Source organism: Budorcas taxicolor, chromosome 1 (assembly GCF_023091745.1).
Source record: "Budorcas taxicolor isolate Tak-1 chromosome 1, Takin1.1, whole genome shotgun sequence".
Lineage (NCBI taxonomy): Eukaryota > Metazoa > Chordata > Mammalia > Artiodactyla > Bovidae > Budorcas > Budorcas taxicolor.
Window position 1 is genome coordinate 7,411,913 of NC_068910.1, and position 22,435 is coordinate 7,434,347.

Here is a 22,435-nt window from a genome sequence, read left to right on the forward strand (position 1 = left end):
TAGGTGATTCACATTGCTATACAGCAGAAATCAACACAACATTGTAGAGCAATTATTCTCCCATTAAAAGCAAATTTGAAAAGTAATGCTTTAGAGGGTAACTTCAAAAAATTAGATACACACAAATACATATAAAGTAGGTACACAAGCCCTACTGTATAGCAACAGGGAACTCTATTCAATATCCTGTCATAATCTATAATGGAAAAGAATATGAAAAAATATACATATGAAGAACTGAATCACTTTCTTGTGCACCTGAAACTAAGACAATGCTGTAAATCCACTCTGCTTCAATAAAAAATAAAATTAATTTAAAAAACAGTCCACATCAAAAAAAAAACTTTGAAAAATAAACTCTGGGGTGGAGCCCCTTTGACCACTCTGTGGTGTCTGCCAAGTCCCTTCGTGAATCCCAGTTTCCTCATCTATCACATAGGGTAACACCAGCATCCCCACCAACCTCGAGGGGTTGATATGGAGACTGCTGTCAAAAGGACAGGATGGACCATGAGCAGCTGGCAACTGTACTGTGCTTTGCCCATGTGCTGACCGATCATCAGACCAACACCCCTGGTGTTCTCCAACCCAGCCCTAGTCTTGAGGGATGTTCAGTTCAGTTCAGTCACTCAGTCGTGTCCGACTCTGCAGACCCATGAACTGCAGCACACCAGGCCTCCCTGTCCATCCCAACTCCCAGAGTTTACCCAAACTCATGTCCATTGAGTCGGTGATGCCATCCAACCATCTCATCCTCTCTTGTCCCCTTCTCCTCCTGCCTTCAATCTTTCCCAGCATCAGGGTCTTTCCAAATGAGTCAGTTCTTTGCATCAGGTGCCAAAGTATTGGAGTTTCAGCTTCAGTATCAGTCCTTCCAATGAATATTCAGGACTGATTTCATTTAGGACTGACTGGTTTGATCTCCTTACAGTCCAAGGGACTCTCAGGAGTCTTCTCCAACACCACAGTTCAAAGCATCAATTCTTTGGTATCCAGCTTTATTTATGGTCCAGTTCTCACATCCATACATGACTACTGCAAAAACCATAGCTTTGACTAGATGGACCTTTGTCAGCAAAGTAATGTCTCTGCTTTTTAATATGCTGTGTGGGTTGGTCATAGCTTTTCTTCCAAGGAGCAAGCATCTTTGAGGGATAATAACAGGTGTTATTTGAGAAAAGAAAAGTTATTTCTACTTTACAACTACATTGGCAGAATGCAAGGTTAATCATATTTAAACCTGTTTCTCACCGAGGATTTCTTAGAGACTGTAATGTCATGTGAACCTCCATGAGTGTTCTCCACACAGTGTCTGAGAGGCCCTGAGGGCTCCCACACCACATCCTCTGCTGGAATGCTGTATTAGATAACACGATGATCCCTGAGTGGAGGACAAAGGTGTCAGACTTGGTGTCACCTCTGATTATTAATGCTTGGATCACAGGAGACTGCAAGGACAAATGAATTCATTTAACCAGTGAAGCGTTAATGTGGGGTTACAACCTGGAGGACAGAATGTTCTTGATACCAGAAAAACCCCAGGAGAAATCCCCGATGTGCATGATGAATCTGACCAAGATCTCCCAGAGTCACCAGTGCCCTTCTGGAGTCCACACAGGCCCCTGAAAGTCACATTTCTAACAAGAATCCTCTGTGAGCATGATTCTCAGAGACCAACTGGCCCATAGGAAAGGTCAACACTGTAATAACAGACACTAGAAGAATGCATTTTTAATACCAGTTAACTGTAACTTAAATATCAATAATGGCGTACGTTTTGAGTGTATTCTACCACAATAAAAATGGGGAGGGGGATGAAAAAAATAATACACATTAAAAACCTTCGAAGAGGACTTCTGCCTTGGTCATTCAATTTTTCCCATTCGTTTGTCCACTGACACTTAGGTTGTTTCCATGCCTAGACTAATGCTGCAATAAACATGGGAGAACAGACATTTCACTGAGATGATGACTTGGTTTCGTTTGCATATACTACATACAAAGAAGTAGAATTGCTAGGTCATGTAGTAGGCCTATTTTCAACTTCTTAAGGAGCCTCCATACTGGTTTCCACAGTGACTGCACCCATTTACATTCCCACCGACAGTGCACGAGGGTTCCCTTTTCCCTAAATCCTCACAACTCTTGAAATCTCTTGTTTATTTAAAAATAGATGCTCTCACAGGTATGAGCTGATATCCTACTCTGGTCCTGACTTACATTTCCAGGATGATCAGTGATGTTGAGCACCTACTCATCTATTTCTGGGAAATCTGTATGTCTTCTTGGAAGGTAGGTATGTCTAGGTAGGTCATTTACCCAGAGTGAATTATGGTATCTTTTGGTGGAAGAACTCAGTGCTGGGCCCAAAACCAATGCTTTGAAATGATTTATTGCCTGGAAAAGTGACCCCCACATACTGCTACTTAAAAAAACAACAGAAGAATAACTACAGCTGAAGTTCATCTTATTTGTAAACATAAACATGTACAGAAGCAAGAAAACTAAACGAAAATATTAACCCATCAAAGAATGTACAGTACTGCCTCTGGGTAGGGGATTATGAATAATTTTGAAGTTTGTTTTTTCTCCTTTTGTGATTTTAAACTTTTCTGGAAACAATTTTTGTAACTGGGAAAATCATTTTTAGAGAAATATACATCTAAGGGAAAAAGGAAGAAAGGCACGATGCACAAGAGGTCCGATCTCAATTCAGGTGAGAGCGGAGATGTTAAGGACCTTTAGGGTAAATTAATTTCTTTGAGTTAAGTGGTCCTCGACTTCCTACACTGACAGAGTCCCCACCCCTCCTGGTAGATGTTGCCCTCCCTGCCAGCCTCAAACCCTGCACACCAGGTCACTGTCCTGCTGATCAGTCCAAGGTGGCAGCCAGAACTCTGATCCATACAACTGTAAGGTCTGGGTGGAGGTCCAGAGGAAGAAAATCAACCTTGTCTCCTTTTGCCTGATAATAATTTCTGCAGTAAAGCTGTCAGAAATTCCTGCTGCATCCCTCAACTGACAGGGAAGGCAGATTCTGAAAAATATTCAGGAGACAGGAATGGTAAAAGGAAGTAATGACTACCTCTGTTCCATGGCAATTTCAAGAAGTACAGCAGTTTATACATTTTGTCTGTGTCTACCCCACTGCCTGCATTTGTTGATTTTAGTGACTATAAAAATTCCATCCAAGGGCTTTCTTAGCTTCACTGCCAACAGCAGTTCCCCAATCCTATTTCCTATTAGGTGTCAAGTTCTTCCATCAGGAGTTCTAGATTCCTCAGGGTTTCCAAGAGCCTAAACGCTGCTCTGGGAGTGGGGGTGGGGAGGTGAGAGGTGGCTGCCAGCTCCTGCTTGGCTTCTCTGCTTGCAGTAGAGGCAGCTATGGAAATCCCCATTTGCAAGATCACTGGTCTTGGGGGTGAGGGTAGCAGATGCTCAGTGACTGGTTTACAAATGCTACTGTTCAACACTCTGAACTTCTCTTTGGTACCAAGCCCTTCTCTGTCATCCTTTGACCCAGTCTTCTGGGATGTCCCAGTTCATTTATTCATTTCCACCATCTCATCTTTTCATCTCATTTTCCACCAAAGAGAAGTTCATGGAGAAAAATCAAACCTTAATGGTGATTTTGTAGAACACCTTGGAGCTCCCTCAACCCCATGTGGCTACAGTTCCAGGTCAGGTGTCAGAATCTGGCTGGGAGACCCAAGCTGCCTCCTCCCCAGTCAGCATGCTAGCAGCTTATGCTTCTTGGGGCCTCGATGGAAGTGAGGGGCCTGAGTCTGAGCACAGAACAGCGCTCTTCCTTGCCTGTGTAACGGACATGGAGTTGACCCTCTCCTGCCTCTTGTAGAGGAAGCAGCGACACTTAGTCAGCTGATAGAGCAAGTCCCATAGAACCCTGCGGTACCCCCCGCGGAAAAAGACATAGACCATGGGGTTGATGCAGCAGTGCACATAGGCAATCGCCTCTGTCACTTCAATGGCCAAGTCCAGCTGGCTGCAGTGCTCACACAGGGAATCTTGGAAAGCAGAAACAAACACAGTCAGATTGTAGGGCATCCAAAAGAGAAAGAAGGTGATCATGATGACAAAAATCAGATGCATGGCTTTGACCCTCTTCTTATTTGATATTCTGAGCATAATCTTTACAATCTGACTATAGCAGACAATGATGACCAACAGAGGCAATATCAGCCCCAAGATGTTCAGTTTCAGAGCCAGGAACTGCTTCCACTTTCTTCCATGGCTTTCAGGAGGAAAATGAAGACTGCAGGTGTAGTGGGTGAACCACCACTGGGTCTTGGAAAAGTACAAGCCGGGGACAGAAGCCAAGACGGCCAGGACCCAGGTGACAATGCAGGTGATAGTACCAGAGGTAATGTACCAACACCAAAGTTTAGACAGGGGGTGGACGATAATCAGGTACCTGTCAATGGTCAGCAGGATGATGAAGAAGATCTTGCTGTACAAGCCCAGGAAAAAGAACCCAGAGAGCAACTTACACACGGCATCACCGAAAATCCAGTCATCCTTCAGAAGGGCAGCGTGAAGAGGAAGATGAGGTCAGAAATGGCCAGGTTGAGAAGGTAGATGTTAGATATCCTCCATCTATAGGATTTTCCAGACAAGAGTTCTCGAGCGGGTTGCCATTCCCTTCTCAAAGATATCTTTCTGAGCCTCTTGTATTTCATGAGGACCAGGATCACTAGGATGTTGCCGACCAGGCCGATGACAAACACCACCGAGTACAACGGGGGCAGCAGCTGGGCCCCAAAGGCCCTCTCTTCTACCGGGTCATGCAGGATCGTGTCCCCATAGTCGTATTCTGTGGCCACGTCATGGTCCTTTGCGCTGGTTGAAGTTTCCATCCTGGCTTCTGCCACGGGTCAAGGGAAATGTTTCTGTATGTATTTGCTGTTAAAGGCACTGGGCTCTGGACAACAAAAACAAGGCAGTGAGTATGCGTCCTTAGCCCCTGGACAGCTGTTTACTAGTGCCCACTGTGTACCACGCCCTGTGCAGCAAGGGAGACCCAGGTCCTCTGCCCTCATGCAATCTGCAGTCTACCACACTGACAAACAGGGCGTGCACACATCACTGACTCAAGTGCTCTGGCCCTGAGTGCCCTGAAGGAGACGTCCAGAGGATGGAGAGCGCAGACACGGGAGGACAAGGGGGGCCTCACGCATGTTCACGACCAAGGCTTCCTGAGAGCTTCCATGGACTCGACATTGGGCTCAGTGTTAAACAGCCTTGAGGGGGTCCCATGGTCATTCCCCACTTTAGAGGGGAAGGCACACAAGCTGGGAGCAGTCAGGACACAAAGCTGGTGAGAGCAAGAGCTGGAGCTCAAACCCTGGTGCGTGCCACTCTCAGGCCCATTCCTGAAGCCCCCTGGCTTTCCTGCCCCCAATCAGGGCAGTAACTGTGCACTGTGGCGTCCCCAGAGGAGGCTGGGAAGGAAAACAGTCCTGCCTGAGAGTCAAAAACTTTTGTTTTTGGATTTGAAACATTTTATTTCCTTTCAGGGCACACCTAATACATTGTATTACAGGAATCAAACAGTATAACAACAAAAAGTTTTTTCTTAAGGATCACTTACATTCCTCATTCAAAATAATTCCTCCTAGCACTCAATATGAAGGACAAGTTTACCCTCACTATCTTACTCATCATGATTGGAGAATTTCTTCGGTACTGCACTAGATGAGGCTGTTACTACCTAGGCAAGGAAAAAAAAAGTGTCATTTGCAACACATGAATTGGTGTCGTAGCTGTAACTTCTAAAGAATCTTTTAGATAAACCCTATTTTATAGAAAAAGTTAAATAGAAACACTACTGTTGGAGTTAAACTACCTGTACCATGAACTGCATCAGATGCAAGGTATCTTTCTTGCTTTTGAGGTGAAAAAGAATCTCAGCTAGAAGGGATACAGCGCCCTGAGGGCACAGGACAATGTGCGTTTGCCTGTCACCAAGACTGGGGGACACTACTGTCATTAGGTAGGAAGGGCCAAGGATATCCTGCAACGGAAAGTTCACCAACAGTGCTGTGGTACTGAAATATGGGATGGCTGACCTGCCCCACCAGCCGGGCCCATGTTACACAGTCCTCTGTAGTCACCCAGGTGACTCTGTAGACCTCTCATGACAGCTGTGAGGAGAAGTCAAAGGGAACCCCAGACTGGGAGGAGTGGGGTGACCTGCTAAGGAGAAGAGGAGGCTCCAAGGAAAGAAAGGCTCAGAACAGCCTCAAGATAGTAAGTGTCACACAGTGACCAGGCAGAGGCCGGAATTCTCCTAAAATAAATTTTAGGAAATTTGTAACGAGGGCTGCCAAAAAGCAAAACAAACAAAAAACCCACTAGATAGCCTGCCTTTGTAGAAAATCCCCAGCCCCTGCTTTTCAGCGTTCCTTTCTATCCTTTCCAATCACTTATTGAAGACTCCTCCCCTAAAGAGCACACGCTTTTGTATAACCTATCAGCTCTGTGACCTCGCATAAAGTAACCTACCCCCGAGCCTCATTCCTCACCTATAACGTGGGAAAGCACCCTTACCTTCCAAGGCTGATGTATGGGAATGTCTGAGCCTTCCCCTGGATATTATCAGGTCCTCAGTAAATATGAGGGGACCTCCTTCCCTGCAGGTGCTCTGAGGCCTAGCACCACCAGGAACGTCCCAGGTTTCAATGTATTCTTGCCAATGTACCCCTCTCCCTACAGGTCTGTCTATAGTTAAACTGGAAAATGAATTCTGCTTGAGAGTGATGGATTTTGACAGTCCTTTCCATCTGCACTGTGCTGTGAAATTACCAAAACGCTGCCATCAATCTAATTGATCTGATCTAAACATTGATCAGGAAAGTGAGTGGTACCTGCAGCATAACTCCCATATAAAATCTTGAGAGTCCAGTGCTCCTCCTTCCACAGAGCTTAATGAATGTTTCCTGCTCACAAAATTCACATTTCTGCAGTGGCATTTGGAAATTAAGGCTCAGGCGGGTGAGGTGCTGCTAGGCCCCCAGGCTGGGGGGCGGTCCTTTCCCATCCAATCCATCCTTAGGGCGCTCTCCTCCATCTCTGAACTTGCATACAGCCAGTCAAGCCTCTTTCTGGAGAAGCCCAGGCTGCCACTCACTAAACAAGCTGTGCTGGCAGTTTCTGGTTTCTGTTGCCACTGCCAGTGCACACAGCTCCATGTGGCAGTCAGCACTTCTGGGTGGGTTCTCAGGCTTACTGTGTTAGCAGCGGGCAGCACAGACAGCAAGGGGTGCAAGGCTGAGCCCGTGAGCCCAGTTCTTGGGGAATTTTGGCAAAGGTGGAGGCAAACCGCGTCAGCACTGTCAGGGGCCATCTGAACAGAGTCACCCTCACACCCACTCCCACCTTCAAGCCAGATCACTACTTTCCCACTTGTTGGGCACCAGAATCAGCTCCTGGGCATGTTGTCCCTAGAGGGAGATGGACTGGAGTGAGGCCCTGGAGGCGAGACCCAAGGAGCATGTTGCCATGTCATGCGCCAGTCCGTCTGCAGCCTGCTACCAACGTCTGCCCCAGGCCGTTGCCCCAGTGGTCCAGCGCCAGCACCCTTTATCCTGGGAGCTGGTGAAGCCTCTGGACAGACAAAGGGCCGTCTGTGGTGGTGGAAGATGCCCAGGCCTGGTGGGGTGCAGGAGCTGGCTTCTACTGGTTCAGAAGAGCCAGCCGTGTGCAGCTGTTCTGCATCCAGCATGCTGGTGACTCAAAGTCAACCAGAATGGGAATATTTACACATGGGAATTGGCCAGCACTAGGAATCAGGGCACTTTTCTCAGGAGAATTAGCTGATAAACACTTACCAGTGCATCCATGCCCTTCAGTCTGAATAGCCTAGAGCTGTCCTGGAGCCAGAGTGGGGACTTAAGGGTCAGTGAGGGGCACAGAGCCTGGTGGTCGGCTGTACAGACTTCTGGGGATTTCTAATCCTGAAAGTCTAGGACCCTCCAGACCTACTGGAGGAAAGGCTGAAGTAGATACTTCCAAGTAGCCCCCACGTTCCTGCATCTTCAGAATGGAACTCTGACCTTCCTCTTAAGAACAGAACGGATGCTCCCCCAGGAGGTCACGTGGATGGCTGCCTGCCTTCCGGCGGGTTAGAGCCTACCTCCTCCTAAAACAGCACACAGTTCTAATTCTGAGGATCCTTGTGTCTAGTCCTCTTCAGAAACTGTCTCAGTATCAAATCATCTTTGCATCTGTAATTGTTTCTCTGATTAATATTACTCTTTTTGCTAAAATTGCTTCTTATGGCATATTTGGGCTTTGTTTCCATGGAGAAATTTGACTGTTGTGAGTGTCTTGAATAACTGTCTGCAGAAAGTACCTTAATACTGGGATGACTTTCTTAATCACTCACCAGAAACCTTTGTAAAAGAAAGCATCCTATTTTTAGCAGAAAGATAATCTCCCCCAAAACAATAAGAACACTTTAGTTTACGTCTGAGCACCTAGTTGTATAAATCCATGCATCCTCAGTATTGCTATGCAATTCGTTGCCTTTCAGAACATCGCTGGGTCCTTAGACACCTGACTGGCCTTTGAAGAATTCCCCACCTCTGACGAGACAGACAGATAAACAAGTCATGTCCTGCAATAGGAGGACTACAGTCCACACTGTCCACGTGTCAACAAGACCCCCACCAGTAACTAACAACACAGGAAAGACAAGTGTCACTTACTCTGGTTTCAGAGGACTGTGTCCATGAGGTGTGTGTCTGAAGGACATTCCTCTCTTCTGCTATCTCGACCACCCTGGACTTCCAGATCAAGGAATTAATGTCAGGAAGCAGAAAAGTAGCATCTGGGACTTTGGAACTCCTCTGCCAGCACTTGTGGTAAACTGCCAGGCTTGCACACCAAGGCCACTAGATCTGGTCCATTTGGAGAACCTTTCATTCCCGTCTGGGGATTTTCTACTAAGAACATCCCATTTGTGAGGTGCCACTTTGACCAAAGCCACCACCAGCCTAGCAGGACTTGGATGTCCGTTTGAGCCTAGGGCTCTTTGTTTCTTTGTGTGTGCTTGCAGCTTCCGTTTGTCTGGTGAGGACTTTGGTTTTGCTTTCAGTTCTGCGCACAAGGCTGTTTTATGCATTGTGGCCATTGCTTCTTCTTCCACATCTGACACTCCCCCAGGGATGACTGGCACACTGGGCGACCTATAGCTATGAATCTACCACTTAGAAGAATGAGATTCTACTGTAATTCTGTTTGACCGATGCATATTCTTAAAAGTAATGAGAAGTGGCCTAAATTATTATACTCTTCTTCAGCTGGAATTGTTTTGTCACAGGAAGGGAAAGGCTGGGAACACTCTCCACTCCATCCGTGCCAGGCACTCTGGTCTCACTCCCGTGGGGGAACTGAGTCACTCTGAACCCCCATAGCGCATCTCTGGGTTTGTTTTCTTTCAATAGCTGAGCCAATTTGTTTGGAAGCCTTTCTCTGGAAGTTTTAAACTGTACCTCCTCTGATTTTCTGTCTGTGTGGACAGAGCTTACCTGTCCTTTGTATTTTTCTATGTATTGTTTCGGGATGAACCACTCTGGCATTTTGTATGATGGGATATTCTACTCGCTCACTGAAAGCCACTTTGGGAGTGGAAATGGAATCTTTGAGCTGCACCTTGTCTGATCTTTTGTTTGTGGGACCATATTTGTTGTGTGCATGAATGTACAACAGTATTTGCACTGACTGGTTGAGACAAATAATAAGGCTCACGTGTGTCAATACAAGCTAGGCTTCAATAGTATCTGAACAGAGAACTTCCAGATGTTCAAGCTGGATTTAGAAAAGGCAGAGGAAGCAGAGATCAAATTGCCAACATCCATTGGATCACAGAAAAAGCAAGAGAATTCCAGAAAAACATTTACTTCTGCTTCATTGATTACATCAAAGACTTTGCTTGTGTGGATCACAACAAACAGTGGAAAATTCTTAGAGATGGGAATACCACACCACCTTACCTGTCTCATGAGAAACCTGTATGCAGGTCAAGAAGCAACAGTTAGAACTGGACATGGAACAACAGACTGGTTCCAAATTGCAAAAGGAGTACGTCAAGGCTCTATACTGTCACCCTGCTTATTTAACTTATATGCAGAGTACATCATGCAAAATGCCAGGCTGGATGAAGCACAGGCTGGAATCAAGATTGCCAGGAGAAATATCAATAACCTCAGATATGCAGATGACACCCACCCTTATGGCACAAAGCAAAGAAGAGCTAAACAGCCTTTTGATGAAAGTGAAAGATGAGAGTGAAAAAGCTGGCATAAAACTCACTGTTGAAAAAGCTAAGATCATGGCATGTGGTCCCATCACTTCATGACAAATCGATGGGGAAACAATGGAAACAGTGACAGACTTTATTTTTTGGGGCTCCAAAATCACTGCAGATGGTGGCTGCAGCCATGAAATTAAAAGACACTTGCTCCTTGGAAAAAAAGCTATGACCAACCTAGACAGCATGTTAAAAAGCAGAGACATTACTTTGCCACCAAAGGTTCATCTAGTCAAAGCTACAGTTTTTTGCAGTGGTCGTGTATGGATGTGAGTGCTGGACCATGAAGATGGCTGAGCAACAAAGAACCGATGCTTTTGAACTGTGGTGTTGGAGAAGGCTCTTGAGAGTCCCTTGGACTGCAAGGTAAAACCAGTTAATCTTAAAGGAAATTAACCCTGAATATTTAGGAGAAGGCTCTTGAGAGTCCCTTGGACTGCAAGGTCAAACCAGTCAATCTTAAAGGAAATTAACCCTGAATATTTAGGAAAAGGCTCTTGAGAGTCCCTTGGACTGCAAGATCAAACCAGTCAATCTTAAAGGAAATTAACCCTGAATATTCATTGGAAGGACGATGCTAAGGCTGAAGCTCCAGTAGTTTGGCCACCTGATGCAAAGAACTGACTCACTGGATAAGACCCTGATGCTGGGCAGGACTGAAGGCTGGAGTAGAAGGGGACAATAGAGGATGAGATCGCTAGATGGCATCACTGACTCAATGGACATGGGTTTGAACAGGCTTGGGAATTGGTGATGGAGAGGGAAGCCTGGCATGCTGCAGTCCATGGGGTCAGAAACAGTTGGACATGACTGAGCGACTGAACTGACTGTGACAATACCAGGGTGCCATTCCCTATCATGTTGGGCTTTGCCTGTGGTAGAACATTGGTTGGAATTTTCCCTCTTGTTAGGGGTGACCAGAGCTCTATTCTAAGCTGTAAATGGCCCCTGCCTTCCAGGGTATTTTTACTAAACTGGGACGTCTTCAGCTATGTCTCCATGAAAAGGGTTTGCTATTTCTTTCTGCCTGTGCCCTAGCCCTCTGGAACACTTATCTACTCCACCTATAGACCCTGAGACTGAAGGAAAAAGTGTGGAAAGGAGGCTTTCTTAAACTCAAGCAGAAAAACTGAGGTTTCTGGCTCAGTCTTTATGTACAAGTTAACTTGTATATAATCTATATTTAATTGGCTTAAAAGTAAACTCTTACAAATTAAATCCAGATATCTAAAAAACTGACCAAGATCAATTTTAGAACTATATGATCTGGTAAATATTCAGTGTTGACTTGCTATCTGCTATTTAAGGTGGATTAGGCTCGCTGCTTTGACTAAAACAGTCTTCAGAGTCATCAATGTTAAGTAATGCAAGTGAGATAAGAGCTTCTGGGTAAACTCTTTAGGAATAGTTGTTTTAGAAATGTGTACTTGAGAATGATCTCCCCAGGTATTTGGTAGCTTAGAAAATTTGAGTTAAGTTAAATGACAAGTTTATCAAATAGCTAGGTTATTTCTAAACGAAATAAGATACTGAAACATTACTGAATACTGCCTTCCTTTGGCAGAGAGAGACTCATAGGTATTTAGGAAATTAAAGATATTGGCGGTACCCTGAGATATAATAAAATCATGTTTTTAGAGTTTTGCATGATCAAGATATTTATAACAGCCAGGACATGGAAGCAACCTAGATGTCCATCAGCAGATGAATGGATAAGAAAGCTGTGGTACACATATACAATGGAGTATCACTCAGCCATTAGAAAGAATGCATTTGAATCAGTTCTAATGAGGTGGATGAAACTGGAGCCGATTATACAGAGTGAAGTAAGCCAGAAAGAAAAACACCAATATAGTATACAGAATATAAGATAACCCTGTATGCAAGACAGCAAAAGAGACACAGATGTATAGAACAGTCTTTTGGACTCTGTGGGAGAGGGAGAGGGTGGGATGATTTGGGAGAATGGCATTGAAACATGTATACTATCATATAAGAAACAAATTGCCAGTCTACGTTCAATGCAGGATACAGGATGCTTGGGGCTGGTGCATTGGGATGACCCAGCGGGATGGTATGGGGAGGGAGGTGGGAGGGGGGTTCAGGATTGGGAACACAGCTAAAATGGACTGGAATGGGTGAATTTAACCCAGATGACCATTATATCTACTACTGCGGGCAGGAATCCCTCAGAAGAAATGGAGTAGCCATCATGGTCAACAAAAGAGTCAGAAATGCAGTACTTGGATGCAATCTCAAAAACGACAGAATGATTTCTGTTCGTCTCCAAGGCAAACCATTCAATATCACAGTTATCCAAGTCTATGCTCCAACCAGTAACGCTGAAGAAACTGAAGTTGAATGGTTCTATGAAGACCTACAAGACCTTTTAGAACTAACACCCAAAAAAGATGTCCTTTTCATTATAGGGGACTGGAATGCAAAAATAGGAAGTCAAGAAACACCTGGAGTAACAGGCAAATTTGGCCTTGGAATACGGAATGAAGCAGGACAAAGACTAACAGAGTTTTGCCAAGAAAATGCACTGGTCATAGCAAACACCCTCTTCCAACAACACAAGAGAACACTCTACACATGGACATCACCAGATGGTCAACACCAAAATCAGACTGATTATATTCTTTGCAGCCAAAGATGGAGAAGCTCTATACAGTCAACAAAAACAAGACCAGGAGCTGACTGTAGCTCAGATCATGAACTCCTTATTGCCAAATTCATACTCAAATTGAAGAAAGTAGGGAAAACCGCTAGACCATTCAGGTATGACATAAATCAAATCCCTCATGATTATATACTGGAAGTGAGAAATAGATTTAAGGGTCTAGATCTGATAGATAGAGTGCCTGATGAACTATGGAATGAGGTTCGTGACACTGTACAGGAGACAGGGATTAAGACCATCCCCATGGAAAAGAAATGCAAAAAAGCAAAATGGCTGTCTGGGGAGGGCTTACAAATAGCTGTGAAAAGAAGAGAGGCGAAAAGCCAAGGAGAAAAGGAAAGATATAAGCATCTGAATGCAGAGTTCCAAAGAATAGCAAGAAGAGATAAGAAAGCCTTCCTAGGTGATCAGGGCAAAGAAATAGAGGAAAACAACAGAATGGAAAAGACTAGAGATCTCTTCAAGAAAATGAGAGATACCAAGGGAACATTTCATGCAAAGATGGGCTTGATAAAGGACAGAAATGGTATGGACCTAACAGAAGCAGAAGCTATTAAGAAGAGGTGGCAAGAATACACAGAAGAACTGTACAAAAAAGATCTTCACGACCCAGATAATCATGATGATGTGATCACTAATCTAGAGCCAGATATCTTGGAATGTGAAGTCAAGTGGGCCTTAGAAAGCATCACTACGAACACAGCTAGTGGAGGTGATGGAATTCCAGTTGAGCTGTTTCAAATCCTGAAAGATGATGCTGTGAAAGTGCTGCACTCAATATGCCAGCAAATTTGGAAAAACTCAGCAGTGGCCACAGGACTGGGACTGGAAAAGGTCAGTTTTCATTCCAATTGCAAAGAAAGGCAATGACAAAGAATGCTCAAATGACTGCACAATTGCACTCATCTCACATGCTAGTAAAGTAATGCTCAAAATTCTCCAGGCCAGGCTTCAGCAATACGTGAACCATGAACTCCCTGATGTTCAAGCTGGTTTTAGAAAAGGCAGAGGAACTAGAAGTCAAATTGCCAACATCCACTGGATCATGGAAAAAGCAAGAGAGTTCCAGAAAAATATCTATTTCTGCTTTATTGACTATGCCAAAGCCTTTGACTGTGTGGATCACAATAAACTGTGGGAAATTCTGAAAGAGATGGGAATACCAGACCACCTAACCTGCCTCTTGAGAAATCTATATGCAGGTCAGGAAGCAACAGTTAGAACTGGACATGGAACAACAGACTGGTTCCAAATAGGAAAAGGAGGACGTCAAGGCTGTATACTGTCACCCTGCTTATTTAACTTCTATGCAGAGTACATCATGAGAAACTCCGGACTGGAAGAAACACAAGCTGGAATCAAGATTGCCGGGAGAAATATCAATAACCTCAGATATGCAGATGACACCACCCTTATGGCAGAAAGTGAAGAGGAACTAAAGAGCCTCTTGATGAAAGTGAAAGACGAGAGTGAAAAAGTTGGCTTAAAGCTCAACATTCAGAAAATGAAGATCATGGCATCTGGTCCCATCACTTCATGGGAAACAGATGGGGAAACAGTAGAAACAGTGTCAGACTCTTTTTTGGGGGGCTCCAAAATCACTGCAGATAGTGACGGCAGCCATGAAATTAAAAGACGCTTACTCCTTGGGAGAAAAGTTATGATCAACCTACATAGTATATTCAAAAGCAGAGACATTACTTTGCCGAGTATGGTCCGTCTAGTCAAGGCTATGGTTTTTCCTGTGGTCATGTACGGATGTGAGAGTTGGACTGTGAAGAAGGCTGAGTGCTGAAGAATTGATGCTTCTGAACTGTGGTGTTGGAGAAGACTCTTGAGAGTCCCTTGGACTGCAAGGAGATCCAACCAATCCATTCTGAAGGAGATCAACCCTGGGATTTCTTTGGAAGGAATCATGCTGAAGCTGAAAGTCCAATACTTTGGCCACCTCATGCGAAGAGTTGACTCATTGGAAAAGACTCTGATGCTGGAAGGGATTGGGGGCAGGAGGAGAAGGGGACAACAGAGCATGAAATGGCTGGATGGCATCACTGATTCGATGGACTTGAGTGTGAGTGAACCCGGGAGATGGTGATGGACAGGGAGGCCTGGCGTGCATCCTCCTCTTTTTTAAACTCTTTCTGTCATTTATAAACAACGATTGCATTCATCTTTAAGACGCTTTATGAGAAGGACCACCTTTGACAAATAAAGGCTTCTGATAATTTTCATGTCATACCGTAACAGGAGGGAAAGGAGCAGGGCACAACTTTTGAAAGAATGACATAGCTTTTTCGCAACGGGTTTGCCGCCAGGACACAGGTGTCGTGAAAACCACCTTTAAACCTAAGCCAAAATGGGAAAGGAGAAGACCCACATCAACATCGTTGTCATTGGGCATGTAGATTCAGGGAAGTCTACCACGACTGGCCATCTGATCTACAAATGTGGCGGGATCGACAAGAGAACAATTGAAAAGTTCGAGAAGGAGGCTGCCGAGATGGGAAAGGGCTCCTTCAAATATGCCTGGGTCTTGGACAAACTGAAAGCTGAACGTGAGCGTGGTATTACCATTGATATCTCCCTGTGGAAATTTGAGACCAGCAAGTACTATGTTACCATCATTGATGCCCCAGGACACAGAGACTTCATCAAAAACATGATTACAGGCACATCCCAGGCTGACTGTGCTGTCCTGATTGTTGCTGCTGGTGTTGGTGAATTTGAAGCCGGTATCTCCAAGAACGGGCAGACCCGTGAGCATGCCCTTCTGGCTTACACCCTGGGTGTGAAACAACTAATTGTTGGCGTTAACAAAATGGATTCTACTGAGCCACCCTATAGCCAGAAGAGATACGAGGAAATTGTTAAGGAAGTCAGCACCTACATTAAGAAAATTGGTTACAACCCCGACACAGTAGCATTTGTGCCAATTTCTGGCTGGAATGGTGACCACATGCTGGAGCCAAGTGCTAATATGCCATGGTTCAAGGGATGGAAAGTCACCCGTAAGGACGGCAATGCCAGTGGAACCACCCTGCTTGAAGCTCTGGATTGCATCCTGCCACCAACTCGCCCAACTGACAAACCCTTGCGTTTGCCTCTCCAGGATGTCTATAAAATTGGTGGTATTGGTACTGTCCCTGTGGGTCGTGTGGAGACTGGTGTTCTCAAACCTGGCATGGTGGTCCCCTTTGCTCCAGTCAATGTAACAACTGAGGTGAAGTCTGTAGAAATGCACCATGAAGCACTGAGTGAAGCCCTTCCTGGGGACACTGTGGGCTTTAATGTCAAGAACGTGTCTGCCAAAGATGTCCGTCGTGGCAATGTGGCTGGTGACAGCAAAAATGATCCACCCATGGAAGCTGCTGGCTTCACAGCTCAGGTGATTGTTTTGAACCATCCAGGCCAGATCAGCGCTGGATATGCACCTGTGCTGGACTGTCACACAGCTCACACTGCTTGCAAGTTTGCTGAGCTGAAGGGGAAGATTGATCGTCGTTCTGGGAAAAAGCTGGAAGATGGCCCTAAATTCTTGAAATCTGGTGACGCTGCCATCGTTGATATGGTTCCTGGCAAGCCTATGTGTGTCGAGAGCTTTTCTGATTATCCTCCCCTGGGCCGTTTTGCTGTGTGTGACATGAGACAGACAGTTGCTGTGGGTGTCATCAAAGCAGTGGACAAGAAGGCAGCTGGAGCTGGCAAGGTCACCAAGTCTGCCCAGAAAGCTCAGAAGGCTAAATGAATATTATCCCCAATACCTGCCACCCCAGTCTTAATCAGTGGTGGAAGAACGGTCTCAGAACTGTTTGTCTCAATTGGCCATTTAAGTTTAATAGTAAAAGACTGGTTAATGATAACAATGCATCGTAAAACCTTCAGAAGGAAAGGAGAATGTTTTTGTGGACCATATGTTTTGTGTGTGGCAGTTTAAGTTATTAGTTTTTAAAATCAGTACTTTTTAATGAAAACAACTTGACCAAAAATCTGTCACAGAATTTGAGACCCATTAAAAAAAGTTTAATGAGAAAAAAAAAAAAAAAAGAAAGAATGACATAGCCAAGGACACAACACAAACCAATTAGAATCAAATGGGACCAAGATGGCAGACAAGACTAGAATTTGATCCTCAATCAGTAAGTGAAAGGACACACCCAGAGGTGCCATAACAGTTCCAAGGCACTGTTAAAAGACCAAGAAGTGGGCGAGATCCTGGAAATTTCCACCCCTTCCCAAAAGTAGTTGGAATAATCCTCCCACTCATCAGCATATGAAATTACCCAGCCAATAAAAACTAACCATGCCAAATTTGGGGGCCGCACTTGCCCTCTATGATGGCCCACACTCTGTCTGTGGAGTGTGATTCTGTCTGAATCTGAATAAATCTACTTCGTACCTATAACTTTGTCTCTCAATGAATTCTTTCTGTGACGAGACATCAAGAACCTGAACTTTATTAGGTCCTGAAATCAGGTACCATGGGTTTTGGCTGGGTTTGAGTCCCAGCCAGGTGGGCTCAAGTCCCAAGCAGGATGCCCTCCAGACCAGAGGTTCTCAAAGTGAGGACCCTAGACCATAAGCATCAGCACCTTGGGAACTTGCTAGTAGTGTGAGGTTTGGGCTCCTCCCCAGACTTACTGAATCAGAAATTCTGTGTTTTAGTATGCCCTCGATTGAATGTTTGAGAACCATGGATCTGGTTTTCCACCAGGCATGTGGCCCAACATATCACATGATCTCTCTCTAGACCTGGGCTGGCCCTGATGTGAGTTGAGAAGACTTCTTTTGCCTTCAACTTGAGGCTGAAACAAGAAGATGCTCAGTGGCCCATTCTGTTTCCTCTTCCTGTCACCTACATCCAGGGCCCCATGACCTTTCAAAGTTGAGAGGCAAACTTCTTAGTGCAAACACACATACGTACCTGCACACACACACACACTCGGTCTTTTTGTTTTTAAAACACAGGTGAGCATATGATACACATTTTTTTCCATCTTGCTTTTGTCACTGAACATCATACCCAAGAGATTCTTCCCGACCAGCACACAGGACCCTGCACTTAGGCAAAGGTCCTGTTGTGGTGGAAATGGAGAGAGTAGCAGTAAGGCACACACCACACGATTCTGACTCTGACTTTGTCTAGCACTCTGATTTCATGATTCAGCACCCCGTCCAGTGTCAGCCCCATCCTGGCCCACTGGTCCCTCCAGTTTGATCCCACAGACTTCCTTTTTATGTCTCACCATGACATCTAGTCCTAACCCAGGCCTGTTTCTGCTTCTCCTTTCCTGTTACAACAACAACATCCCAGAAAGCTTATGCTTTGTGTAACTAACACAGGGTGAGGCCAGGCTCCTTGGCTCCAGGGAGCCCACTTCAGATTCAAATGCTGCACTAGCAGATTAATTTCCCAGGGAGGGGATACAGTGTCATGACCTTGGAGAGCTCTCTGTTGTCTAATCCTGGGATGTACTCTGTCTATGTGGGGAAAGGAGGTGGCTTCTGCTCCCAGGTCGCATCCAGACTCCAAAGGCTGGTGAGTGTCCCACAGATGAAGAGGAGGGCCTCTGGGGCACAAGAATGGATCCTCAGACGTAACCCACCCCTGTCCCCTCCACATCACCTCATTTCATCCCCATGTCCTCCTACCCTGTTTCTCTTTGTCTAATTTCCTTCCCTAGTCTTCTTCACCACCCTTCCTCACTCCATATTTCTCCTCTCTCCTTAATCTCTGCCTCTCCCTACCGACTTGGCCTCTCCCAGGCTCTCTTGTGGGCCCCCAGAATTCTACAACCCCCAACCCGACAAACTACAGGGAAAGGTCTAACAGTCCCTCTGCTCTGCTCAGTTGGCGCCTTGTGCTGGGTCCGCTCCCAAAGCAAAAGAGGGTGTTGGACATGTCCCTGATGATGGCTCTCATCTTGCCTGGATTACCCAAGAGGACACCTCCTCCATGAAGCCTTCTGACCCTCTATAGCAGGAAGTCATTAATGACAGGCAGACACTGGAGCTCAGAGAGTTTTAAGTTTTTTGGGGTGGTGGTATATTTTCTCTTATTCGCAGCTAGTTGTATAGGTTGGACATTTGGACAATAAAGAGCAAGGCATCACTCAAAATAACTCAAAAATTAGAACGACTACAACCTATAGTTTTCTGGGCTTTTCTGGTTGTTCCACAGGGAAGAGGGTTTGATTCCTGGTCCAGGAGGATCCCACATGCTACAGAGCGACTGAGCCCGTGCACCACGACTATTGACCCTACCCCAACTGAAGCCCACAAGCAAAGCCCGTACATGAGAAACATGTGCACGGCACCTAGAGAGTAGCCCCTGCTCACCACAGCTGGAGAAAGACCAATCAGCAATGAAGACCCAGCATGGCCAATGAATACATGAATAAAAACAAACTTGAATTTTCTAAAAACCTTGGATGGTAGCTCTTGTTTGGTACCACTCTATAAAGTTCTCTTATACAATTGTTCATTTCACTATCTATATACCTCTCTGTCTTTGCAGCTTAATAAACAATCTCAAACCTTTGGGGCTTAAAACCACAAGGAGATTGTTCTATGATTCTGTGAGCTAGGCGGGTGTTCCCACACAGCCTCACTCCCATGTCTGATGGTGGGCGCTGCTTGCTGACGGGAGTGCCTCAGTTTTCCACGTGGCTCTCGTCTTCCTGTCGGCCAGGCTGGTTTTATGCTTGACGTCTCAGGCATGAGAAGAACCTATAAAGCATCTGAAGGAAAAGTCTCTGAGGCCACAGAGGATCACCTCTGCTGCAGTCTACCACTCACCACAGAGCCAAGCCACAGACAAGGCAGTCAGGAAACAGAATCTGCCTTCTCAGGGGAAGAAATAAAGCCACACTGTAAAAGCCAGGGTGTACCGAGATGGAAGGGCTCTGAAGCCATATTCATCTTCTACCAAAAGCACAGGCTTCCTCTAGCTCCCTCACCCGGGATTCCCTGAATTCCTGTCCTCTGATGGTCCTATATTCCCCCATCCTTAGCCACTCACTCCATTGACCCCCCCTAATCCCGGGATTTTACCGTCATCAACATCTGTGTCCTTTTTGTCTCGGGTCCCGACATCCCAGCCCCTCACCTCTCACTCACCTTTCCTTCTCACTGCCTCTAGCATCTCAGCTCCAGTGGTTCTTTGACCCCAGTGCAACCAGTGACGTTTCAATTTCTCCTGACCCTCAGCCTCCTCGTGCCCTTGCTTCCATCACCTTAAAGTCCAGGGGCCATCGTTACAGTCCCTCCTGTACATACATCCTCAACGCCTTCACTCTTTTCTGATCTGGTTGTGTCCCCCTGGCCCAAACCCAGTCCTGATCAGATCCGAATCCCCACCGGCACCATGAAGTTGAACGTGGCTGAAGGAAACCACACATGGAACTGACTGGGACCCCCCCTAAATTACTGATGGCCACATGCAAAGGGCCCCTCATGCCCATCAATGGCTTTCCCCCTCTTAGACATTATGTCACACTTTCTGCCTTTTCCCTGAACCTCCAGCACCACCTCCATCATCCTCAGTCTTAGCTGATGACCTTGTTCCCCACATCAGCGAGAAGACAGAAGGCTCAGAAGAGACTGTTTACACACCCCACTCCCTTCTTCCCATCTAACCTTCCCTGGCCCTTCTACCTGCCTCCCTCCTGCCACGCGGATGGATTCTCCATGCTCCAAGCTCATCTCGTTCACGCTGCCCAGGATCACATCCTCTCTCATCAGCACGAGGACATCATTCTAGTCATCTTCTCTGGTATCACCAATTGTTCCTGCTTTGTCAGGTTATTCTCATCAATATACACTCATGCTCTCACTTGATCTGAAGCAAATAAGCAAACGAAGAAGTAAGCCAGCGAAGTCTCCTTTGATTCCACTTTCGTCTTTAACTACTGAGTCATTTCTTAAAAAAAAAAAAAAAATTTATTTATTTATTCCACTGTGCTGAATCACAGGTGTGGCACATGGGATCTGCACGGTGAGATTTGTAAGTTGCAGCATGTGGGATCTAGTTCCCTGACCAGGGATTGAACCTGGGCCCCCTGCACTGGGAGCGGAGACTCTCAACCACTGGACCACCAGGGACGTCTCATATGATTACTGCCCCATTTCTGCACAGCTCTTTACAATACTCAAAAGAGTTGTCTTTATTTGTATCCAGCTCCACTCCACTCAAAGTTTCTGGAACCTGCTCTCCCCCTAACCACCAATGATTTTGGGAGGTTCACCAGTGACCTCCAGGTGGCTAAATGCAATGGTCAGTTCTCAAGCCTCGCTGGATCTGACTGCTCAGCACATTTAACACCATAGTTGATCCCTTTTCTTGACACTCTTCCTCTGTGGATGCACGACACAGTTTTCCCCTGGTTTTCCCATGATTCACAGGCAGCAGGCAGCTCCTTGTCCATACCCACAGCTTTCTGCTCCATGTTCCAACTTCCTAAACTTGGCATGCCCCAGGCATGGTCCTTGCATCCTCCCCTCTTTCCGATCTACATTCACACCTTTGGTGGCACCATTCTCTCTCGTGGGTCCAAACGTCATGTTCACACTGAGGACGCCCTAATGTTCATCTCCAGCCCACCCCACCCCTCAAATCTAGGCTCATACCCAACACTCTGCTCAGTGCTTTCACCTGGGTCTCTCAAAAGCATTTCAAATCAAATTCCTGATCTTTTCCCCAAATTTTGTCACTGTCATGAACATCTAGAGGTAAATGGCAGCTCCATTCTTCTGATGGAACCTACCAAAACCTTGGAGTAACACTTGAGTCTACTCTGTTGAATCTGACCTGTGATCTTTCTGCAGAATTTGTTGACTCCATTTTCAAATATATAAAGACTCTAATACCTTCTTACTTCATCCACTGGCCCCACTTTGACCCAAACGAACTAAGACCACATTCTCTTTCCAAAATAGCAGCTGGAGTGATTCCTCAAGGGTTACTTCAGGTCAGGCACACCTCCTCCAAGTCCTTACATTGGCCTGCAAGGCTATTCACCACCTGCCCTCCTCCCCTCTCTGACTTCATCTATAGCGTCTCCTTCGCTCACTCCGTTCCAGCCAAACTGGCTCCCAGGATGCCCCTGAACACACCAGGTGCCTTTCCACCCCAGGGCCTTTGCACGTGCTGTTTCCTCTGCCAAGATGCCCCTCCCCCACATGGCCAGAAAGCCTGCTCTCTCACCTCTTTCATTTCTACACGCGTGCAATGCTTTCTCAGGAGGTGTTCTCTAACCCTCTTATTAAAATTGAATCTCCTTTTCTCCCACTTTAGAAATCAATGACCTCCTTCCCAGATGTACTTATTACTATCTGGGTTACATATATTTAATATGTAGTTATTGTCCACTGTTTCTCTCAATGTAATGACAGCTTCCTGAGGAATGTTCCCTCTTTTGTTCACT

At 45.7% G+C, this 22,435-nt stretch overlaps 2 protein-coding genes across 2 annotated transcripts; one reads left to right on the forward strand and one right to left on the reverse strand.

Moving 5' to 3' along the window:
• Positions 1 to 3,631: 3,631 nt before the first annotated feature.
• Positions 3,632 to 4,874, reverse strand: LOC128054958 (C-C chemokine receptor type 1-like). The gene is given in 2 exon segments (XM_052647424.1): positions 3,632 to 4,541; positions 4,544 to 4,874. Coding segments are annotated over 2 exon segments (1,128 nt in total). The 3' UTR covers positions 3,632 to 3,744.
• A 10,495-nt stretch (positions 4,875 to 15,369) lies between these two features.
• Positions 15,370 to 17,025, forward strand: LOC128057758 (elongation factor 1-alpha 1-like). Its single transcript, XM_052650257.1, has one exon. The coding sequence runs from the start codon at positions 15,370 to 15,372 to the stop codon at positions 16,756 to 16,758; it is 1,389 nt and encodes a 462-aa protein (XP_052506217.1). The 3' UTR covers positions 16,759 to 17,025.
• Positions 17,026 to 22,435: the final 5,410 nt, after the last annotated feature.

Bases quoted from the DNA above. Each gene is read 5' to 3' on its own strand.
- LOC128057758 (XM_052650257.1), top strand. From the start codon at position 15,370: ATGGGAAAGGAGAAGACCCACATCAACATCGTTGTCATTGGGCATGTA.